This window comes from Myotis brandtii, unplaced genomic scaffold (genome assembly GCF_000412655.1).
Source record: "Myotis brandtii unplaced genomic scaffold, ASM41265v1 scaffold668, whole genome shotgun sequence".
NCBI classification, from domain to species: Eukaryota; Metazoa; Chordata; class Mammalia; order Chiroptera; family Vespertilionidae; genus Myotis; species Myotis brandtii.
Genome location: NW_005370597.1, coordinates 734,202 through 757,225, shown reverse-complemented (window position 1 = coordinate 757,225; position 23,024 = coordinate 734,202). Strand labels below are relative to the sequence as shown.

Sequence of the window (23,024 nt, the reverse complement as noted above, 5' to 3'; positions counted from 1 at the left end):
ACCAGACCAAGGAAGCAAAGTAGGGTTTGATTTACAGAGTACTTTGAGTGGCAGATTGATAAATTTATATTGAGGGAATAGCCGTTGTAAAGCCTTGCACAGGGAGAGTTGAGAGCAGATTGGATTAAAGAGAAATTGACACCCTAACCGGTTTGGCTAAGTGGATAGAGCGTTGGCTTGCGACTGAAAGGTCCCAGGTTCAATTCCGGTCAAGGGCATGTACCTTGGTTGCGGGCACATCCCCAGTAGGACGTGTGCAGGAAGCAGCTGTTCGATGTTTCTCTCTCATCGATGTTTCTAACTCTATATCTTCCTTTCTGTAAAAAAACAATATATATTTTAAAAAAAAGAAATTGACCGGGGGGCGGGGGTGGGGGGGTTATAGCATTTATTAAGGAACAAAGAATGGGTATTGAGAAAAAATGGTGGAAGAAAACTGGGAAGTGGACTTGCTTACCAAATGCAGGAGATGAATTCAAACAGGATCAAGAAATAGTGTTGATGGGGATAAGGAAATTGGAGAGAGCAAATGATTTTGGAGATAATCAGGAAGAGAAGTGATCTTAGTTTTTGAAATGTTGAGTTGAAGCAGATGGTAGAGCACCAAAAGGGAATTGACCTTTGGGTACAGGGAGAAATGAGACCAGAATGCATATCGGTTAAAGACAGAGATTTTGGGAGCCACCTGAAAAGATATCAAAATTGAAACCTCAAAGTATATACATTTTTAAAAGTATGTATCAATGAGGAAGTAAAAGGACTAAGCAAGAACATAGATAAGGATTTATTGAAAGTTTTAAAGGGAGAGAACAAAGGGGTAAGAAAATCAGGATAGTGTAATGAAAGGAACGGAAGATATTTTTAAAACTTGATGTTGCACTTTTCATTCTGAGAAGTAAGAATTGGATATAACGGATAATCTTAAAGTATGTTTTGAGGATTTAATGGTTCATAGGTTCATACCTATACACTGAGGAAAATATCACTTATCCTTCAAATTTATTGCCTTGCAGTTGATTTTAAGAATGATTTTGGATAGAGGAATTTTGTTCGGCTAACTATGGTCCAGTTCTTTATTTTTTATATATATTTTCAATTACAATTAACAGTATTATTTTGTATTTCAGGTGTACGCCATAGTGGTTAGATAATCATATACTTGGCAAAGTGTTCCCCCTGATACTTCTAGTACCCACCTGGCACCATTCATATTTATTGCAATATTGTTGACTATATTTCCTATGCTGTACTTATGCTCTAGTTCTTTCTCTTTTGGAGTATAAGAAAGTCCAAGAAAAAAATACTTACTGGGTAATATCTTTATTATACTGTTTGACATGGGACTTTTTCTTTATTCCCAATGACAGATCATTTTGTCTCCTGGGATCTCATTTCAGCTATTTTTTATTGTTACTAATGAGTAGAAATACATTTCTGTCCCCTTATCTTTCTAATGAACTTAGGAGATGAGATGCAAATGCCTTAGGAATATTGATTTGAGTGAATTTAATGCATTTTTTTTTCTGTGTATTTACAGATGGGGCGTGAGTGGGTTTGGTTGGATTCTGAACAAGACTATCCCAATGACTCTGAGTTGAGCAACAACTGCAGGTCCCTCTTCAGCTCGTGGGACTCCAGTCTGGATCTTGATGTGGGCAGCTGGAGGGAAACTGAGGAGCCAGGGACTGAGGAATTAGTGGAAAGCAGCCCAGGGACAGAATCTAGTGAGCTGCTTATGGGGGACGGAGGCAGTGAGGAATCTCAGGAAGAGACACAGCAAATCAGCCACCAGAACCTCCTCCACTTTCTCTCTGAGGTAATGGGGAGTCATTATTTCCAAAGTTGGAAGAGTCTTAACGTTAAGAGAATGCTTACTCATATATATTTTTACCACTCTTAATATTATTTACTGAAATATATGCTCCACAGTGGCTGGGACTAAGTTCATTGCTGTGTCTTCAGCACTTGGTACTAACAAAATATGCTTCAAATGTGTACTTTTGGGCTGAATATTATAAAATCCAGTCATTGGGACCCTGACAGGAAATGAAATTTCTGTATGCAGGACTACCCTATAAGAGTATCCTTGCAATTCATTCTTTCAGTCATGAGATGATTCTTGCCCAAACTCACCTTAAAGCTTATAACGTATGACATTAAGGCAGTAATTTACAGTGTTTTTATTACCCTAGTTAAGGTCTGAGGATCAGAAATAAACAGAATTTGACAGTTTATGCAGCAACTACACACACATTCAGCAGAATATAGGTCAAGATCAGCAAGAATCCAGTTCAAATGTTGCCATTTCTGTTTTGGCAGACAAAATTTTCAGCAGTTTGGTAGCCAGTCCCAGTTGATCAGAGTTGACACTTGAGGTGAAAATGTAGAACATAAGCTCCTTGAGGCAAGAACAATATCTTGTTTACTGTTAGGTCCTTACCAACTAGTAATAGTGCCTGTGTATCCTTCCTATATAATAAAAGCCTAATATGCTAAGTATCCGGTTGACCGGTCGGCCGTTCAATGAATCAAAGCATAATATGCTAATGATATTCTAAGGCCGCTCAACCGCTCACTATGACGTGCACTGACCACCAGCGGGCAGACGCTCCAACCAGTAAGTTAGCTTGCTGGTGGGGTCCAGCCAATAGAGACTGAGCAAGATGGGCCCTGGAGCCCTCCCGTGGTCCCTTCCTGGCTGGCCAATCTTCCGTGTCCCTCCCCAGCCCTGATCGTGCACTGGTGGGGTCCCTTGGCCTGGCCTGCACCCTCTCGCAATCTGGGACCCCTCAAGGGATCCCAGAGATTGTCAGAGAGCCGGTTTTGGCCCGATCCCACAGGCCAGGCTGAAGGACCCCACTGGTGCACAAATTCGTGCACCGGGCCTCCAGTATAAGATATTTAATGAATTTTAAATGATTGAAAAAGTTAATCTATTTGCCATCTCAGGCTTAGACACAGTGGCAGTGTAATCATGTGGCATTATTGATATGTAGATTATGATTTCTATTGATGTTTCTAATCTAACGATAGACTATGATTGCAGGTAGCTTATTTAATGGAGCCATTGTGCATTAGCGGCAAAGAATCAAGTGAAGGTTGCTGCCCTTCACCTGATACCAGACAAGAGGAAAGGGAAATTGAAGCTACTGAAGGAGATAAGGAACCCTGCAGAGAGCCTGAAGAGCTTTCAGCTAAGGTAGAACCATTGGTAGCTGAGGAGTCACTGGGAGAAAATGGAAGGCCAGAGGTGGCTCCAGCTCCCTCAGATATTTGTGCAGTTTGGGGACTACCAACAGAGAATGAAGAGGTAAGTGAATAACTTAAACCAGCTGTCTAGTTCTCTGCACAGGGAGGCAGAGCAGAGTGGTAGAGCACATAGGTAACTCCAGAGTTCAACTACCTGGGTCCAAATCTTGGTTTTAGCATCAATTAGCTGTGGGACCTTAAGCATGTTTGTGAACATTTTAGAACCTCAGTTTTCTCTGCCGTAACTGGAATTATTTCTTTCTCTACCTTATAGTTTTGCTGTGAGGTTAAATGATAATTCATGGGAAAAACTTCGCATAGGGCCTAGTTCATAGTAAGCAATCAGTAAAATTCAGAATTTATAATATCATTAATATTATCTGACCAGTTAGACTAGTTAGCTCCAGGACCACAAAAATAATGAAAATTTTAAAAGGATACAGCATCCGCCCTAGCCAGTTTTCTCAGTGGTTAGAGCATCACCCTGGTGACTGAACAGTCGCGGGCTTGATTCTGGTCAAGGGCATGTACCTTGGTTGCAGGTTCGATCCCTGGCCCTGATTGGGGCAAATGCAGGAGGCAACCATTCAGTGTCTCTCACATCGATGTTTCCCTCTGTACCCCTCCCTTCCACTCTCTCTAAAAATCAATGGAAAAAATATCCTCAGGTGAGGATTAACTAACTAAATAAATAAATCTATATAAAAGCCTAAGTGACCTTTTGACCGTTCGCTATGATGCACACTGACCACCAGGGGGCAGACGCTCAATGCAGGAGCTGCCCCCTGGTGGTCAGTGCGCTCCCACAGTGGGAGCATCGCTCAGCTGACTGATGGGCGCCAGATGCCAGGCTCACAGCTGGTGAGCGCCTCTGTGGTGCGAGCCTCTCCTGCGGACATTCCCCCTGTGCACCCCTCCCCCATCTGGACCGGGACCGTGACCAGGATCAGGACTGACATCAGGACTTACTGGGCGTGAGCCTGCTGCTGCTTCTCGGTCATGGGTGCGCTGGTATTACCCTACGACGAGTGTGCAGAGACCGCAGTGGAGGGGCAGTGAGCCTACCGAGTGGCGAGTGGCGGTGGCGGCAGGTGTAGCAGGGCCGGGATGAGCTGGAGTGGCGCGGTGCCCAGCCCGGGCTCAGGCTCCTCCCCAACTATCTGCTGCTTCTCACACTACTACATCCCTCGGGGGATGTTGGATTGACGATTTTGGCCTGATCCCCACAGGCCACGCCAAGGGACCCCACCGGTGCACAAATCCGTGTCCCGGGCCTCTAGTAAATAAATAAAAGGATACAGCATCCATCTAGAATTGAATATATTGCTTTTTTATTTTTTTCTTGGAGTACAGAGTCAAAGTTCTCCAGCAAGATTGTTAACAAGAATTGACTTAGGTCTAGTTAAGTCATATTTCTCTAATTTCTTTTATAGCTTTATATATTTGGCCTCTTCTCACCTTAAGGTCAGCTTTCATTTACTCTATACATGTAAAATTACCTTGCAGAGGCCCTGAACGTGTAGTTCAGTTGGTTAGAGCACTAACCCAGTACTCCAAGGTAGTGGGTTCAATCCCTGGTCATGGTATATACAAGAAACAACCAATGAAAAAATAAATTAATTAATTTAAAAGAAAGAAAGAAACAACCAATGAATGCATAAATAAGTGGAATAATAAATCTCTCTCTCAGTAATAAAAATAAATTAATTAAAATTACCTTGCAGATAGTAAATCTTTTTCTAAAGTTTCCATTGTTTCCTGGCACTCCTAGGGAGAGGTTCAGCAAGAATCCAAAGAAGAGGACCAGGGCGAAGGGTATGTGTCAGAGATGGAAGACCGGCCCTCCTCAGGTGAGTGTGATGATGGCTCTAGCATTCAGGAGGCTCCTCTGGTGGATGTCCTTTTCAGCCATGCTACTTCCTCAAATCTGTAAGTATAGATACTTATCCAAGCTTGTTAGGATTTATGCTTTTACTTCTGTTTATGCCTGTTTGAATTGTTAGCATGAATATAGATTACTTTTGCAAAGTAAAAAAAGGAAATTAGAGTTGGAAAACACTAGAAATAGAATTAAATATAATTTTACTGTATAAATATAAGTCTATATGCTTTCCTCTTATAAAACAAGTCTGTTTTATCAACATTAAGAATCTCTTTCATAAATAACCCTTCTTTCTAATCTTTATTCAGGCAATATTGCTAATTCAGATTGTCCCTCATGTCTGTTATACAAACTATACTTCTTTTAAAAATACTAAGGCAGGCTCTAACCAGTTAGCTCAGTTTGTTAGAGCATTTCCTGATACACCAGGTTATAGGTTCAATCCTTGGTCAGGGCACATATAAGAATTAACCAATGAATGCATAAATATGTGAAACAACAAATCGATGTCTTTCTTGCTCTCGCTCACACTCTCCCTCTCTCCCCCCTTCCTGTCTCTCTAAAATCAATCAACAACTTAATTAATTTAAAAAATGCTAAGATAGCTCCTATTAACTTGAAATGAAAAATTAGTTTGAAGTTATGATCTCTGTTCCTTTTTCACAAATCTTAGGAAATTGTTTATATGCTCGTCTCATCTTTTTATAAGTAATTATGGGGCCAAAGGTTACATTTTAGAATTTTTTTCTTTTTAGTAAAGTGAATTTCTTCTAAATCAGAAAACAAAGTTATTTTTGTTATGATAATAAATAATTCCTTTTCTGGGCCTGATCTTTTGTCCATTGAGAGAAGATAGCATGAACAGTTTTGTTTTCCTGATCCACCCACATATCTGTGGAAAGGCAAACCAATAATTATTTTAGCCTTTTTAAATTTAAGGTATACAACTGAACCATGTATATATATTTTTTAGATAGCAGATTTCAATTTTTTGTTATACAAATAGAATACAGCTTAAAAACTAGGTTATTGAAGAATTGCTTCTTTTGCTTTTCTGTAACTGTGTATGAGAAGATGGCATGTGATAACTATCTAAAAAAACAGGAAATCTCTAATCTGGGACGTATTATTTCAAGATATTTCAGTGTCTTGAATGGCAATAGATATTAGTAATTGAGTTTGCTTGGTCAGATAGTTTAAGGAGAACTAGAAAGCTGAGTTCTTGTGCTGTCATTGGGAAGGTTAAAACTACTTGGAGGGATAGACATTCTCCAGGCCCCTCTTTTCTGTCTTCACCCTTAGTCTGTACTGACTCTCAAGAGTAGAGAGAAGTAGAGCCTTTGGAGCATCACTCCCAGTCTGCAGCTCCTTTCCACTCCCACACTTTTTATTATTATTAAAGTAATTAATTAATTAATTTTAATTTATCTAGATTCCTTATTTTTTATTTTTATTGATTTCAGAGAGGAAGGTAGAGGGGGATAGAAATAGAAACATCAATGATGAGAGAGAATCATCGACTGGCTGCCTCCTGCAGGCCCCGTACTGGGGATCGAGCCCACAACCCAAGCATGTGCCTTTGACAGGAATCGAACCCAGGACTCTTCAGTCCCCAGGCCGACACTCTGAGCCAAACCAGCTAGGGCTCCACTCCCACACTTTTACTTGTAGTTGCTTGCCATGCATTTCTAAATAGGTGGAAATAAAGATAAGCAACAGGTTGTTTCTTAAAATATTGCAAAGGCGATTGATTATGAGGTTACAGAACCTAGTGCAGTACCTTTCATATAATGGAAACGTATTAAATATCTGTTGCATAGATGTGTGAATAAATTGCACCAGCACCAAGGAGTTATTATTCATTCTGGTTGACTGATCAGAAACAAAGGAAGTTTGTTTGCAGGACTTTAAATGCCTTGCTCTGATAGGGTCCTGTGTTTAAGGATAAGTTGATTTTTGTGGTATATAGTTTAGATGCAGGTAAGATATTACATCATGAAAATGAACAGTTACGTGAAGCTGCTCAAATTGGAGAAAGATAAAATGAGATGTGAGTTGTTCTCAAATGGATGCACACTATAAGGTACATAAAGCAAAATGAGGGTGTGAAGACTTAGCTGTGAAGAGAACTCATTTAGAGAAAATAATAGGGTGGATAATGTTTAACTTTGAGTAAATAGAAAACTTGCCAACTTGGAAAATTATAAAAATAAATAGACCTGACTGGGTAGCTCAATTGGTTAGAGCGTTGTCCTCCCTATATGCCAAGGTTGTGGTTTAATCCCTGGTGAGGGCACATGCAAGAGGCAACCAATAATGCATGAAGAAGTGGAAAAACGGATAAATGTTTCTCTCTCCCTCTCTTAAAAAAAAAAAAGAAAGAAAAAGAAAGCATTGAACAGTTTCATCTCTGAAGAAAAACTAAATAGATAGTTTAACTCAGAGAAGGAATGGCCATGAGAATAAATGAAATTTTCTTAGGTATTTTAAGAGTTACTATATAGAGGAGAGCGAAAAGGAAAAATACTTAAATTGTGTAGCAATCAGATAAAATGTGAGAATTCTTTGGGATGTGAAACCAAGTATTTACTTCTGTGGAGACATGGGAGACATAGTTATCAATGTGTCATATTTTTACATAAAAACAGGACTAGATTCATTTATCAGATACTTAATTGAGCACCTATTATGTGCCAGGCACTTGGGAAATACCAGTGAAAAAAGATAGACCAGTATTTTAGAGTCACAGGTGTTAAAGAGCAAATCAGCAAAGAGACCTGCTGGAGACAATTATAGATTTGTAATATACTTTATAAAATGATAACTACTTCATTGAGTAATAGTGATTAGTAAGAGAATATTTATAGAATTTGGGGTCCCTTATGGAAGCATTATTTTTTTATTCTTATAGTGTTATTAAGTAGGAACACTGTCTTGAGAAAACCTCATTACTCCCTAGGAGAGACAGAATGCTATTTTTAAAGTTATTGTTTCTTTTCTGTCCTTTTTTATCCCATAGGTCTGATCTAAGCCAGAGTGATCCTGTTCAGGATCACTTACTATTTAAGAAGACTCTCCTGCCAGTATGGAAGATGATTGCCAGTCACAGGTAGGTCTCCAAACCACTGTTGGTGTTCATAGCGATTTTTCTCATTTAGAGTAACTTTCCACAGTTTCTTCATCCTTTCTGGATTTGTCCCCTAACAGGTTCAGCAGTCCATTTCTGAAGCCAGTGTCAGAAAGGCAGGCCCCAGGATACAAGGATGTGGTGAAAAGGTCAGTGGAAAAGGGGGCAAGAAAGGTTGGTTGCTTTTATGTCTGTCTTTTCTTCCATTATTTTCCATCTATTAGATTATTTATTTCATTTATATTACTTACAAACTTAAGATAAACTTTATAACTAAACAAGTTTGTAAAGTTATGGTGAGCTCAGTCTTTATTTGAGAAGGAATGAAGGGGAACAAAAAGATAAAATAGGCTTATTTTAATTGTTAAATTTTAGGTAATATGATTCATTTATTATGATCTTACATTTGCCTTCAGTAGTTTTGTTTGTTGTTTTAAATATATTTTTTTATTGATTTCAGAGAGGGAAGGAGAGGGAAAGAGATAGAAACATCAATGATGACAGAGAATCATTGATTGGCTGCCTCCTGCGTGCTCCTTACTTGGGATCGAGCCTGCAACCCGAGCATGTGCCCTTGACCAAAATGGAACCCAGGACCCTTCAGTCCGAAGTCTGATGCTCTATCCACTGAGCCAAACCAGCTAGGGCACCTTCAGTAGTTTTTAACATTGTTCTTTTGGAGCAAAATTTTAAAAGGAACACTGTATTCATTCTGATAGTTATAGGTATGGCTAAGGCAAAGATAATAATCCAAATGATGTTACAAACATTGGCTGGTTGCAGTATTTTGGATTTTTATAGCATGTTTCATTTAAACTGCTGTCATAAATAAAGTGATGAACAAAATAGATCCAGAGACATAGAAATATGGAACAGACTGTCAAATATCAGAGGGAAGGTGGGGGTGTGGGTCGGGGAGAGATCAAAGAACTTGTATAGATATATGCATAACCCATGGATTCAGACAGTAGGGTGGTGAAGGCCTTGGAGGCCTGGGGGTAGGCTAGAAGGGATCAATGAGGAGAAAAGAGGGACATATGTTATACTTTCAACAATAAAGATTTTAAAAATAGAAATAAGTAAATAAAAAATGCTGTCATAAACCAGAATGTTAATCCTATCTAATAATAGACAAACATGGTAATTGACCATACCTTCATTACGCCTCCCATCGGCTAATCAGCGAGATATGCAAATTAACCGCCAACAAAGATGGCGGTTAATTTGCATACGTAGGCGCGAAGCGGCGGAGCGAAGACCGAAGGCGGCTCCAGCTGGAGCAGCAAAGGCTTGAAGGCGGCTCCGGCCGGAGCAGCGAAGACTGAAGGCAGCTCCGGCTGGAGCGAAGGCCTGGGTCCCGGGGGCCGGAGGAAAATGGGTGCCGGCAGCCAGGGGAAGGGAAGGCCTATTGCACGAATCTTTTCGTGCAACAGGCCTCTAGTAGAGTATAAAAGATCAGGAAAGGACTATTGGAGACAGATTCCTTCATTCTATAGATAAGGAAACTAAGTCTCAGAGGTGGTCTTCACTTGCCTGTGATCAACAGTGAATAGCAGAGCTGGAACTAAATCCAGATTCTTTTTTTTAAAATATTTTATTTCAAAGAGGAAGGAAGAGGGAGAGAGAGATAGAAACATCAATGATGAGAGAGAATCATTAATTGGCTGCTTCCTGCATGCCCCCCACTGGGGATTGAGCCCGTACCCAGGTATGTGCCCTGACGGGGAATCGAACCATGACCTCCTGGTTCATAGGTGGATGCTCAACCATTGAGACATGCTGGTCGGGCTAAATCCCAGATTCTTACCTCTCACTTCAGTCCTCTTTCTACACTGCTGTTCCTTCTCTTATATACCCACTCTCTGTTTCATTAATAATTTGTCTTAAGCCCTAGCTGGTTTGGCTCAGTGGATAGAGTGTTGGCCTGTGGACTGAAGGGTCCCGGGGTCGATTCCAGTCAAGGGCACAAGGGTTGTGGGCTCGATTCCCAATAGAGGGCATGCAGGAGGCAGCCGATTAATGATTCTCTCTCATCATTGATGTTTCTATCTCTATCCCCCTCTCCCTTCCTCTGCAAAATCAATAAAAAATATATATATTAAAAAATAATAATTTGTCTTAATATTCACTTCTCACTCTTTTCTTTTCCATGAAAGGAGAAAAACAGCCCTGACCCGTTTGGCTCAGTGGATAGAGCGTCGGCCTGCGGACTCAAGGGTCCCAGGTTCGATTCCGGTCAGGGGCATGTACCTTGGTTGCGGGCACATCCCCAGTGGGAGGTGTGCAAGAGGTGGCTGATCGATGTTTCTCTCTCATCGATGTTTCTAACTCTCTATCCCTCTCCCTTTCTCTCTGTAAAAAGTCAATAAAACATATTTTTTTTTAAAAAGGAGAAAAACATTCTCAGCTTTTGATTATGCAATAATAAAAGTAGATTTAATATCTAATATATGACTCCACATTGTAAATAATCAGTCAATAACTACCATATGACAAACTGATCATTGGAGTTACTTACAGCTTTGGTACCTGGGGCCAACCCTCCTCCTACAATAGTAGACCATAGTGGTTGTGCCTATAGGTTCTGAAGTCAGACTGCCTCCCAATTAGATTCCAGGTTGTGTGACTTTGAGCTAGTACTTAACCTCTTCAGATCTCAGTTTGCTCATTGTCAGTTGGTTGTAATAATGGTACCTACCTTATAGGTTTATTGGGAGGTTTAACTGAGTTAAATGGAAAGTACCTAATTTAGTACTTGGCCTATTTTAGGTAGTAGCAGTCAAATGTTAACTGCTGTTGCTATTTTATTATATGATGAGGATTGTTATCTTTACTACCATTTTCATTAAGAGCTAGTTACTGCCCTAGCTGGTTTGGCTCAATAGATAGGGCATCGGCCGAGGACTGAAAAGTCCCAGGTTTGATTCCAGTACCTTAGTTGAAGGCTTGATTCCCAGGAACATGTGGGAGGCAACCAATCAATGTGTCTCTCTCACATTGATGTTTCTCTGTCTTTCCCCCTCCCTTTCACTTTGTCTAAAAATCAATGGAGCCCTAGCCAGTTTGGCTCAATGGATAGAGTGTCGGCCTGTGGACTGAAGGATCTTGGGTTCAATTCCGGTCAAAGGCATGTACCTTGGTTGCAGGCTCCTCCCTGGCCCAGGCCCTGGTCAGGGCTCATGCACGAGGCAACCAATCGATACATCTCTCTCACATTGATATTTCTCTCTTTGTCTTTCTCTCTCTTCCACTCTCTCTAAACATCAATGGAAAAATATCCTCGGGTGAGGATTAACAAAAAAAAGAAAGAAAGAAAGTGGGTTACTGCCCTGGCCTGTGTAGCTTAGTGGGTTGGTCATCGTCCTGTGCCCCTAAGGGTTGCTGGTTCGATACCCAGTAGGAGGCAGCCGATCAATGTTTCATTCTCTCATAGATGTTTCTCTCTCTTCCTCTCCCTTTTTCTTTCTCTAAAAATCAATTTTTTAAAATGCATTAAAAAACCCCAAACTGGTTAGTTCTTCAAGAGAGCATGTTATGTCATCACATGTTCCACATGAAGGTTAGATTTCCTCTGTGTTTTTTCTTTGGTCACCTGTAGACCCATGGACTTAACTACCCTGAAAAGGAATCTGTCTAAGGGACGGATTCGCACCATGGCACAATTCCAGCGAGACTTGATGCTGATGTTCCAAAATGCTGTGATGTACAATGACTCTGATCATCATGTGTATCATATGGCTGTGGAGATGCAGCGAGAAGTCCTGGAGCAGATTCAGGTACTGTATGTAGACAGCTGCAAGAAAAATAAGTGTAATCTCTGGAATCAGATTTTAGAAAGTCTGAGAATAAGGGTGGGTGATGTTGAAGTGTTTCCAGAGTTTATGTTTAGAGGTGATTCAAGGATTAACATTTTACCTTCTGGTTTGGAAAATCCTGAGCCTCAGTAGGACCAGTTTTAACAGTGAAGTACTGAAGGGTTCTCAAGAGAGCTGTAATGGTAGTGGGAGCTCCTGCTGCCAGAGTCTCAAACCAGAGGGCTAAACATGTAAACCAGAGGCTAGAGTCACTGTCCATTTTAAATGTTAATATTAATGTATGTTCACACTGTCTGTCTATAGGGGATAAGATATAGTAGCCAGAAGATTATATTTGAGGGTTTCTTTTCTGGGTAACATCATATTTTACAGAAAAAAAGGCTAATCAAATTTCACTGTGGAAAAGAAATTCAAACCTCTGTGGCTTTTAAGATTCATAGCTTGCTATCTGCCTTGACCCTGTAGGTGCTGAGTATTTGGCTAGACAAAAGAAGAAACTTAAATAGTCTGGAATGAGAACCAGCCAACCCAGTGCATGATGAAAAGCCTGTTTTGTTAACCTGGAGCTGCTACCCTGACCTTTTCTGGAATTTGGACCTTTCATTGAGACTGATCCAGAGAAGATCCCAGTACTTGTTTACCTTCTCTGTTGTCTTTCATAATAAGAATAATACCTTAACTCACAACCTAGGAGTCAAAGATGCCTGTGGACATAATTTTAAGAAAAGGGGGGAAACTTATTTGATGTAATAAATATCACCCATATCTTTGTTCTATATCTATAGGCTTAATTTAGAGGTAATTGGATTAGACCTCTTATGACTGCTCTATAAATAAATGTTACTTCACAAGTATAAGATTGCTTTTTAATGATTACAGAAGCTGGGAATAGAGGGGACAGCATCATTTGGTGAAATGAGGAAGGTATTTGACATGGAAGGGTGATGGGGTGGGTGAAGGGAAAGTGTTTATGCTTTGTCTCATTTATAAAATGGGGATAATTGAAGCATGCTTCAAATGAGTAGGAGGATGAAAGAAGCTAAATTATGACGAAAATGTAAGAAAATGTCTAGTACGCTAAGATTCTTAAGGGGAATAAAAATGCCTGTGGCTGGCTCCCTTGATTAAGAGGAGCCCTCCAGAGGCTGTGAAACGGGCTGCTGGGATTGACTCTCTGCAGCCACCGTCCCTAAACTGGGCTTCACGTCTCCTAGCAACCAGTAGTGGTCGCACAGGACGTGTTAGCACTGAGGTGAGTGCCCAGACCAACCTCAGACTCAGAATCTGCGGCTGCGGCTGGGAGAGGTCCAGGAGACCTGGGATCCTACTTTCCAACCCTTCCTGACCCTACTATGCATAGTCATCCTGGCGGGCCGGGGCGCTGAACCTGTCGCTGTATCGCGGAGAGTTGCCTACACAGTCTCCGGTTGCTGCGCCTAAAATCTTCGCCATTTCCAGCCTTCAAGTTGCCCTGTGGCATCTCCACCTCATTGAAAGTATTTAGGAATCTCTCTCTCTCTCTCTCTCTCTCTCTCTCTCTCTCTCTTTCTCCCCCCCCCCCCCCCCCTCGCTCTCCCCCCCCTTCCCTCTCTCCTCTCGTTTTCTTTTTTGCTCAATCCTCATGGACATAGACAGTAGTGTAATGATTGCGGAGGGATGGGGTGGGGTGCAGGTGGAAGTGGGCATAGAGGGGATAAATAGTGATGATGGGGGAGACGGGGAGAAGAAAAGACAGTGTTCAGGAAATCCCAAGGCACAACCACAGAGTAGAAATTGTATACAGGCATACCTCCTTTTATTGCACTTGCTTTCTGCGCTACACAGGTATTGCATGTTTTACAAACTGAAGGCAAGACCCTCCATCAGCAAAAAAGATCACACCCTTTATTGTGATACTCGAGACAGAACCTGCAATATCTCCCATGTATGCCTGTATCAAAGACACTGCTTATAGAAAAATATATTGCAGTTTCTAACTTTATAAATTAATAAGATCAAGCACTTAATAATGCCGTTCTTAATCACAATTACATTTAATTGGGTCGGGGGAATGCATGTCATTGCAGTTGATACCGTCAAGAATCTCTTTAACTTGTACCTCAAAAAACCAGAATGGAACTATCGATGTCCCCACTTCAGATATATGTAGAAAAAACTCTGGCCATTATCAAACCAGATATTGTTGACAAAGAGGAGGAGATACAAGATATTATTATCAGATCTGGATTCACCATTGTTCAGGTAACTTTTGGGGACATGATTATGTTATTTTCTCTCATTGATCTTTATTTTTTATGTTTATGTAAATGTGTTAACCTATTTAGATCCATAGTATTTAGCATTAAATTTAGGTTTATTCTTCTAACTATAAAAGTTACATGAGATAGTTTTAAAGTTTTTTTTCACACTTCAAAATATGTAAAATGAAAAATAAAATTCTTTTACCTCCTCTCCCACTCCAAATCCCAGTCTTCAGAAAGGGGCAACCACTTAACACTTTCTGTTCTTCCAGTATTTTCTATGCATTCACAAGTATCTCTCTCACCCCTTAAAATAGGACAATCCCCTTCTTTTGACCACCTTTACAAATCCCTCAAATAGCATTTCAGATCATTACATCTGAATCTAGCTTATTCGTCCTAACTTTTGTGTAATATCCCCCTGTGTGGATGAACCACAATTTATTTACTTGGTCCTCTTTAAAAAAAAAGTATTGATTTTAGAGAGAGAGGAAGGGATAGGGAGAGAGAGATAACATGATGAGAGAGAAACAACATTGTTTGGCTGCCTCCTGCACACCCCCTGCTGGGGATTGGGCCCACAACCCAGGCTCTCAGATTGGGAATCCAACCAATGACCTCTTGGTGCATGGATCCATGCTCAAGGACTGAGCCACACTGGGTGGACTACTTGGTCCTCTATTGATAGACTTTGAGACTGTTGGTATTTTTTTTTCAATAATTACAAACAATGTTTTAAGCCTTTTTTGTTCTGCAGTTGGTAGAGGTTTGAAAATGAATGTAAAAAAATATTAAATAGAATTTAATATGTTTAATCTTCCTTTTTTGTAGCATTTTTATTTGAAATTCCAGTTTTTAATCTCTTATACTGTGTCATATTGCCTATTTAGTCAATGTTTTAAAAAATGAAAAGGAGAATCTTCAGGAAAGAAATGGGATATCAGTTGAACTTAGGATGGGTGGAGGCTGAAGATAGGAATGGTATAAGAAAGTGTAAAGAAAGAATACAGGAAAGTATAAGGAGATATTTCATATAGTAATGAAAGGACTCAGGTAAAATGAACTTTTTAATAAATGTTAGGAAAACCAAGTAGCAATTTTTTAAAAACTTGGATTGGCCTTTTGGCTCTCTGAGCAGCACCATGGCAGTGGGCAAGAACCAGTCTCTTATGAAAGGAGGCAAAAAGGGACTCAAGAATAAAGAGGTTGACCCATTTTCTTTTCTTTTCTTTTTTTTAAAATATATTTTATTGATTTTTTACAGAGAGGAAGGGAGAGGGATAGAGAGTTAGAAGCATCAATGAGAGAGAAACATCAATCAGCTGCCTCCTGCATACCCCCTGCTAGGGATGTGCCCGCAACCAAGGTACATGCCCTTGACCGGAATCGAACCTGGGACCCTTCAGTCTGCAGGCCGACGCTCTATCCACTGAGCCAAACCAGTCAGGGCAAGAGGTTGACCCATTTTCTAAGAAAGATTGTATGATGTGAAAGCACTAGCTATATTCAATATAAGAAATATTGGAGCCCTCGCCAGTTTTTCTCAGTGGTTAGAGCATCAGCCCTTGAACAAAAGGGTCGAGGGTTCAATTCCTGGTCAAGGGCATGTTCTATCCCTGGCTCCAGTTAGGGGCACATGTGGGAGGCAACCAATTGATGTGTCTCTCTCACTTTGATGTTCTCCCTTCCACTCTGTCTAAAAATCAATGGAAAAAAATATCCTCAGGTGAGGGTTAAAAATAAATAAATTAATTAATTAATTTTTAAAAAGAAATGTTGGAAAAACACTAGTCATGAGAACTCAAGAAACCAAAATCACATCTGATGGTCTCAAGGGTCATGTTTTTGAAATGAGCCTAGCTGATCTGCAGAATAAGTTGCATTTAGAAAATTCAAGCTAATTACTGAAGCTGTTCAGGCAAAAACTGTGACTAATTTCCATGGCATGGATCTTACCTGTGACAAAATGGTAAAAAAGTGGCAGATCATGATAGAAGCTCATGTTGATGTCAAGATTAGCAATAGTTATTTGCTTCATCTATCTTTGTTGTTTTTATTTTATAAAGAAGTGAAACAATCAGATTTGGAAGACTCTTAAGCTCAGCATCAACAGGTCCACCAAATCCAGAACCTGATGGAAATCATGACCCAAGAAGTGCAAACAAATGACTTGAAAGAAGTGGTCAATTAATTGATTCCAGATAGCATTAGAAAAGGCAGAAAAAGCTTACCAATCTATTTATTCTCTCCATGATGTCTTTGTAAGAAAAGTCAAAATGCTGAAGAAGTTCAAATTTGAATTGGGAAAACTCATGGAGCTTCATAGTGAAGGTAGCAGTTCTGGAAAAGCTACTGGGGATCAGACAGGTGCTGAAGTTGAATGAGCTAATGGATATGAGCCCCCAGTCTGAGAATCTGTTTAAAATTCAGACATTTAATGGTGACAAATAAAAAATCCTATTTGTGATTTTTTTAAAAGTTGGATTCAAGTATTATACTACATACATGGCAAATGGTTCTGAAATTTAAATATTAAAAATATAAACCATATATATTCTAGAAGAAAAGATGAATTTCTTTTTTTTTAAATTTTTTTGTTGTTAATTTCACCCTAGAATATTTTCCATCGATTTTTTAGGGAGAATAGAAGAGAGAGGGAAAGACAGAGAGAAACATCAATCTGAGAGAAACACATTGATTGGTTGCCTTCTGCACCAGGGCCCAGGCCAGAGAGAAGCCTGCAACCAAGGTACATGCCCTTGACCAAAATCAAACCCAGGACCCTTTGGTCTGTATGCCAATGCTCTATCAACTGAGCCAAACCAGCTGGGGCAAGATGATTTTCTTTATTCTTGGAGTGGGACAGCCTTTTTTACTTTGACTTAAAGTCTAGGAACCATGAAAGATAAGATTGATAGGACTATAAACATAAAAAACTTCTGCATGACCAAATAAACACCGTAGGCAAAGTCAAAACACAAATGACAAACTTGAAAAAAAGGTTTGCAACTCATATCACAAAGGCCTAATCTCCCTAATATAGAAAGAGCTCCTAGAAAAAGATAAAAATTCAGCTGAAAATTGGCAGAACATGTAGATGATCACAGAGAAAGAAAAATGCTTCTTGGCCCTGACCCCGTAGTTCACTTGGGTAGAGTGTGGTTCCAGTACCGCAAGGTCACAGGTTTGATCCCTGGTCAGGGTACATAAAAGCATCAACCAATGAATGCATGAATAAGTGGATCAACAAATCAATGTTTCTCTCTCCCTTCCTCTTTCTCAAAAATCAGTTAAAAAAAGAAAACAAATGCTTCTTGAACATATGAAAAGATACTCAATCTCTAAGTATGAAAAAAGCAAATTAAAATAACACTGAGAAAGCATCTGTCAAAAATATAGAAGTACATGGCATGGCCCCTGTGGTAGGGAATCTGGCAAGTTTCTATCGTTATTACAGATGGCATACCCTATTACTCAACAGTCCTACTTTATATCAATACGTGTATTAGTATATCTAATGTATGTATTAATAGGAAGTGACATATATAGGTGTTTTTAAAAATATATTTTTATTGATTTCAGAGAGGAAGAGAAAGAAACATCAATGGTGAATCATTAATTGGCTACCTCCTGCATGCCCCACACTGGGGATCGAGCCCACAACCCAAGCATGTGTCCTGACCGGGAATGGAACCCAGAACCTCTTGGTTTATGGTCTGATGCTCATCCACTGAGCACACTTGCTGGGTGTGGCTTTATCGCTAATAGGTTCATTCTCCTCCCGATGGATAGACGCCTTGATACCTTTCACAGCTGGTTGTTATGTGGATCACTGTTCTCTGCTCTGGTGCTCTGGGCTGAGCTTGGCGTGTGGTCCAGGCCTTGCTCCTCTCCAGGAAAACTCCCCACAACCTAGATATCCCTCCTTACCCTTGGCCTGCAGCCTGTCGGAGCTGGGCCAGTCCCTCTCTTGACCCAGCCTTTCGTACCAGTCTTGAGGTAGTTTCTGCACTTTCTTGTTAAAAATCTCCTCTTCAGCTAGTCCTCAGGGTGAATGTTCCCCAGTTTAGTTTTATTTCCAGTTTGGTTCTGGGAGGAAGTACAAGAAAGATCCACCTACTCTGCTGCCATCTTGAAACCACTGCATATTATTTCTAAGTGCCACAGTGAGACCAGTTCCCTTAAAATACTGTAAGAGATTTTCACAATAAATAGGAAAATACCACAAATAGATAAGAAGAATGAATTGGAATATTCTAAGGTCCATTTTTGTTACTTTAATGTACACAGAGTATACATCAACAAAATACTGCCCTGGCTGGTGTGGTTCAGTGGTTAGAGTGTTGACCTGCACACCGAAGGATCAGAGGTTCGATTCCCATCATTGATGTTTCTATCTCTCCCTCTCCCTTCCTCTGAAATCAATAAATATATATATATTTTTAAAAAGCATGTGTTGATGGAATAGTTTTTCTTAAGTTGGTTAAATAATTCTTATAATTTTATTTACATCCTACATTTAATTTTCTTACCTCATCCTTTCTTCATAATACAAAAAAAATGTCAAATTTGTAATCAGGTTGGTACTAATTTCAAGTTATTAATGACTTAACCAGGTATTATTGAACTGTCACTTTAAATGCTTTTGTTGATTTTGTTTCTCTTATAGAGAAGAAAATTACAGCTTAGCCCTGAGCATTGTAGTAACTTTTATGTGGAACAGTATGGAAAAATGTTTTTCCCCAACTTAACAGCTTATATGAGTTCTGGACCACTTGTTGCCATGATATTAGCTAGACATAAAGCCATCTCTTACTGGAAAGAACTTTTGGGGCCAAGTAATAGCTTAGTAGCTAAGGAGACACACCCAGACAGGTAATTTTCTTTTTTTTCTTTCTTTTTTGTTGTTGATAAAAACCATACATCCTTTTTATTGTTAAGTCATAAAGAGGTATCAAAATTAAAAGCAAAAATTACAGGGTTAAGACTTAACTACTAGGAGCATCAAAGGAAGTGAAAATGGGACTAGGCGCAGGGCAATATGAATTAATGAACATGGGAAGGACGAGATGGGGAGAACAGTGAGCATGTGCTGAAGGTACTAGGGAGAGGATCTGGTGAAAATTTTGATCTTAGACAAGTGCCTAGATAAAGACATAATGGGACAACATTTCTAAACCCCACTATGTGCTTAAGAGTCATCCTCGCCATTGCGCTGTCCCTCAGGTAATTTTCCTAGGGAAAAATGCAATCTAACTATGAAAATGAAAAAAAAAATCTGATTTCATTGTAATAGGGATTTTCTTTTATTTGAAAGTTTTCCTCAATTTAACTGGTTTTTTTGTTGTTTGGTTTTTTGGGGAGGCAGAGAGGTCCCGATTTTCTTTTATTTGAAAGTTTTCCTCAATTTAACTGTTTTTTTTTTGTTGTTGTTTGGTTTTTTGGGGAGGCAGAGAGGTCCATTTTATGTTTTAACTATTTAAATCTGTATCTTAATACCAAATAACACAAAAGGTCTCAGGGAATGTCTGTTTATGGTTGATTAACCTTATTCTCTTATCCTGGAATTAAACTACCACTAAAGTAGGGTTTTTCATGAGAAAATTGGTGTGGTATTTTGAAAGAATATTGATAATATAGGACCAGAAATCAAGATTTCCAGCATTATCATTAATGTCTAGAAACCAGTGGACATTGAATTCCTGCACTTTTTAAAAAAATACATTTTTATTGATTACAGAGAGGAAGGGAGAGAGAGATACAAGTATCAATGATGAGAATCATTGATCAGCTGCCTCCTGCACACCCCACACAGAGGATCGAGCCTGCCACCTGGGCATGTGCCCTGACTGGGAATTGAACCATGAACACCTAGTTCATATAGGTCGACGCTCAACCACTGAGCCACGCCAGCCAGGCGAGTTCTTGCACTTTTGAATTGATATTGCTTTTTCACTTCTCACAAAACACCTCTTTTTCATCCAGCGAACTCCTATTTTCCCAGTGTATCCCTCCTGAAGATTTTAAAGATATTTGACCCTCATCTAGATAGATTAAAGCTTGAATTCAAGCTTAAAACCATATGTGAGAAGTGGCAAAGCTTTTGTAAAATACCTAAACAGGATGCATATGTGAAAAGTAAGAAAAAGGTTGTCAGGTAGGATGGTCATCATCTCTAACTTGCTTTTAGTCTAAGGGCAATTTATGGCACAGATGACCTAAGGAATGCACTTCATGGGAGTTATGATTTTGCTGCAGCCGAAAGAGAAATTCGATTCATGTTTCCTGAAGGTGAGTTATAGATAAGTAATTAGTCAATTGCATCTCCTTATTGTTTGCTTTTTCTTTTATTTTGGGATGTAACTAGGAAAAAAGTAATTGCTTTTCTCCAATATATTTTGTCGTATTTTCAAGTTGTAGTTAAGTTAAAGCCAAGAATAGAAAACTCAACATTATCTTCAGAACTAAATTGTGCCTTCTAGGAAATCTTTTGAGAACAGTTTAATTTTTTTTCTTTCTTTTCTCTTGGACTAGAAATATTTAGGGTTTCTCTTCTCCTTCTGTGTTGTAATTCCTCTGAGTTATCTATAATGCATCAGTGAAGTTTGTTACATATGAAAAAAAGAATCTTCCTTGGAAATTATGATTGGTTTACCATTTTCTCTAACAGTTTACTGTTTGTCCAGCACACATGCAACTGTGAAATTAATATTTCTTGGCCTTTTTTTGTTTGTTTCCATCCTGTTATAGAGATTATAAATCATTTATTTATTTATTTAATATATTTTGATTTCAGCAGAAAGAAAGGGAGAGAGATAGATACATCAATGATCAGAGAGAATCATTGATTGGCTGCCTCCTGTACACCCCACATTGGGGATCGAGCCCACAACCCGGGCATGTGCCCTTGACCAGAATTGAACCCGGAACCCTTCAGTCCGCAGGCCAACGCTCTATCCACTGAGCCAAACCAGCTTGGGCTATAAATCTTTTAGAAGTAGGCACAATGAGGACAACACTGAGGTTTTTAGTTTGTTTTCAGTAATTTTAAGACAAAGAAAATTTGCTGATTTTCATTATAAAGACAAAATGCGAAGCATCAGGTAGTTTTGAATTTTTTTTTGCATGTTATTTCTTTTCTAACTCACTTAGACTTGTTCCTCTCTATTTTATACTGAATATTTATTCAAAGAAAACAGAAAACTAACTTGGGTATTTAAAAGTCCTGATTTTTAAACAAAAACTGTTTTATAGATATTTGTATCCAAAAGTATTTGCCTACTTATATTTAATCTTACTGATCTAATTTCTGTCACATATCCATTGTATTAAGGTGTCGTTTTCTTCACAACTGCTTATTGTGTAAAATTTCCAACATACACAAAAGTAGGCAGAATAATATGATAAACCCCTAATGAACCCATCACCCAATTTTAATAGTTATGGTCAATCTTATTTCATCTATAACCCCTGCTCCTATTTCTCCTGCTTCCATATTATTTTGAAGCATATCTCAAGCATCAGTTTGTGTGTTTTTTGTTTTCTTTTTATTAATATATTTTTATTTATTTTAGAGAGGAAGGGAGAGGGAGAGTGAGATAGAAAGATCAATGATGAAAGAGAATAACTGCTTGGCTGCCTCCTGCACACCCCCTACTGGGGATCGAGCCTGCAACCCAGGCATGTTCCCTGGCCGGAATTCACACTGTGACCTCCAGATTCATAGGTCGATGCTCAACCACTGAGCCACGCCAGCTGGGCAACATCAATTTTTTTTTTTAATGTTGTAGTACTTTAGATTTAGTCCTACTAATGAATTAGATTTTTCCTCCTTAGCTTTTAACTAAAATAGGATAAAAACTCACTTTATCTTAAGTGGAAGATAAATTTGGAAGCTCTTCTTACTCATAAGGTTATATCCCTAAACTGTTATTTTAGATTGCCTTTTATTTAACCCATTAATTAATCCTCTAGATATGAATTTAAAAGATACAGTTAGACATTTGAGAATCAGCAGTTATAGGATACATATAAGTGATTAATTACCACATTGCAGATCTTTTGCTGTGGGAATATGAAGTTATTTGGCATAAGTTCTCAGAGTTTGTGGTATGAGCTCCATCTTGTTTAGCAGTCAGTCAAGAACTATGTGCAAAACCCTATATGGTGAGTGGCTAAAGCAAGTTGTAAAGATATTCAAAAACATATTGCTAACCCTTAAAAAAATTAGTGCTCTTCCTTTTCCCTTTAATAGGGATGGCTGGTAAAGCTTTGCTACCTTCCATTCATTCAACAAATTTGTTGAGTTACCAACTTAATAAAAACAAAGTCAAATAAGATGTCCCTACTCTCAAGATGATCTTATTCTAAAAGCCTATGAAGATATACAATGCAATGTATAAATTATAAATGTCATTAAAAAGTGCAATGAAAGTTTATCAACATAAGAAACATAAAAACACTTTTTATTCTCATGACCTCATTTAGCCCTAGATGCCAGAGACAAATGATAAATGGTCAGCAAAAATAAATGAGGTAGAAATAATTCAAAAATGAAGTTAAGGAAATAATTTTATTTACAATAGCATCAACAATAAGAAAATACTTAAGAATAAATTTTAGCCCTACCTGGTTTGGCTCAGTGGATAGAGCATCGGCCTGCGGACTGAAGGGTCCTGGGTTTGATTCTGGTCAAGGGCACATGCCCGGGT

General features: G+C 39.1%; 2 protein-coding genes across 7 annotated transcripts in view; both read left to right on the top strand.

Annotated features, from left to right (window-relative positions):
* The first annotated feature begins 1,474 nt into the window (after positions 1 to 1,474).
* Positions 1,475 to 12,916, top strand: LOC102256863 (bromodomain-containing protein 8-like). Of its 2 annotated transcripts, XM_005881014.2 has the most exons (7): positions 1,475 to 1,816; positions 3,047 to 3,310; positions 5,021 to 5,178; positions 8,151 to 8,240; positions 8,339 to 8,407; positions 11,857 to 12,034; positions 12,539 to 12,916. In XM_005881014.2, exons 1-7 carry the CDS (start codon positions 1,538 to 1,540, stop codon positions 12,587 to 12,589), a joined length of 1,089 nt encoding a protein of 362 aa, XP_005881076.1. In that variant the 5' UTR covers positions 1,475 to 1,537; the 3' UTR covers positions 12,590 to 12,916. The 2 variants fall into 2 exon arrangements, with proteins under 2 accessions (XP_005881076.1, XP_014384586.1); XM_014529100.1 differs by lacking the exon at positions 3,047 to 3,310.
* Positions 12,917 to 13,252: 336 nt separating this feature from the next.
* Positions 13,253 to 23,024, top strand: part of NME5 (NME/NM23 family member 5) — an 18,116-nt gene continuing 8,344 nt past the window's right edge. Inside the window, exons 1-4 of one of the 5 annotated variants that reach the window (XM_005881011.2) lie at positions 13,253 to 13,468; positions 14,185 to 14,314; positions 18,983 to 19,188; positions 20,504 to 20,604. In XM_005881011.2, the coding sequence (XP_005881073.1) occupies positions 14,186 to 14,314; positions 18,983 to 19,188; positions 20,504 to 20,604 (436 nt within the window). In that variant the 5' untranslated portion in view covers positions 13,253 to 13,468; position 14,185. Of the gene's footprint in view, positions 13,570 to 13,721; positions 14,006 to 14,139; positions 14,315 to 18,982; positions 19,189 to 20,503; positions 20,605 to 23,024 lie in introns of those variants that run through there. The other 4 variants (XM_005881010.2, XM_014529102.1, XM_014529103.1 and 1 more) reach the window with 4 other exon arrangements.

Bases quoted from the DNA above. Each gene is read 5' to 3' on its own strand.
- LOC102256863 (XM_005881014.2), top strand. From the start codon at position 1,538: ATGGGGCGTGAGTGGGTTTGGTTGGATTCTGAACAAGACTATCCCAAT. The intron at 3,311-5,020 runs GTAAGTGAATAA...TGGCACTCCTAG, and splicing joins TACCAACAGAGAATGAAGAG to GGAGAGGTTCAGCAAGAATC. The intron at 5,179-8,150 runs GTAAGTATAGAT...TTTATCCCATAG, and splicing joins CATGCTACTTCCTCAAATCT to GTCTGATCTAAGCCAGAGTG.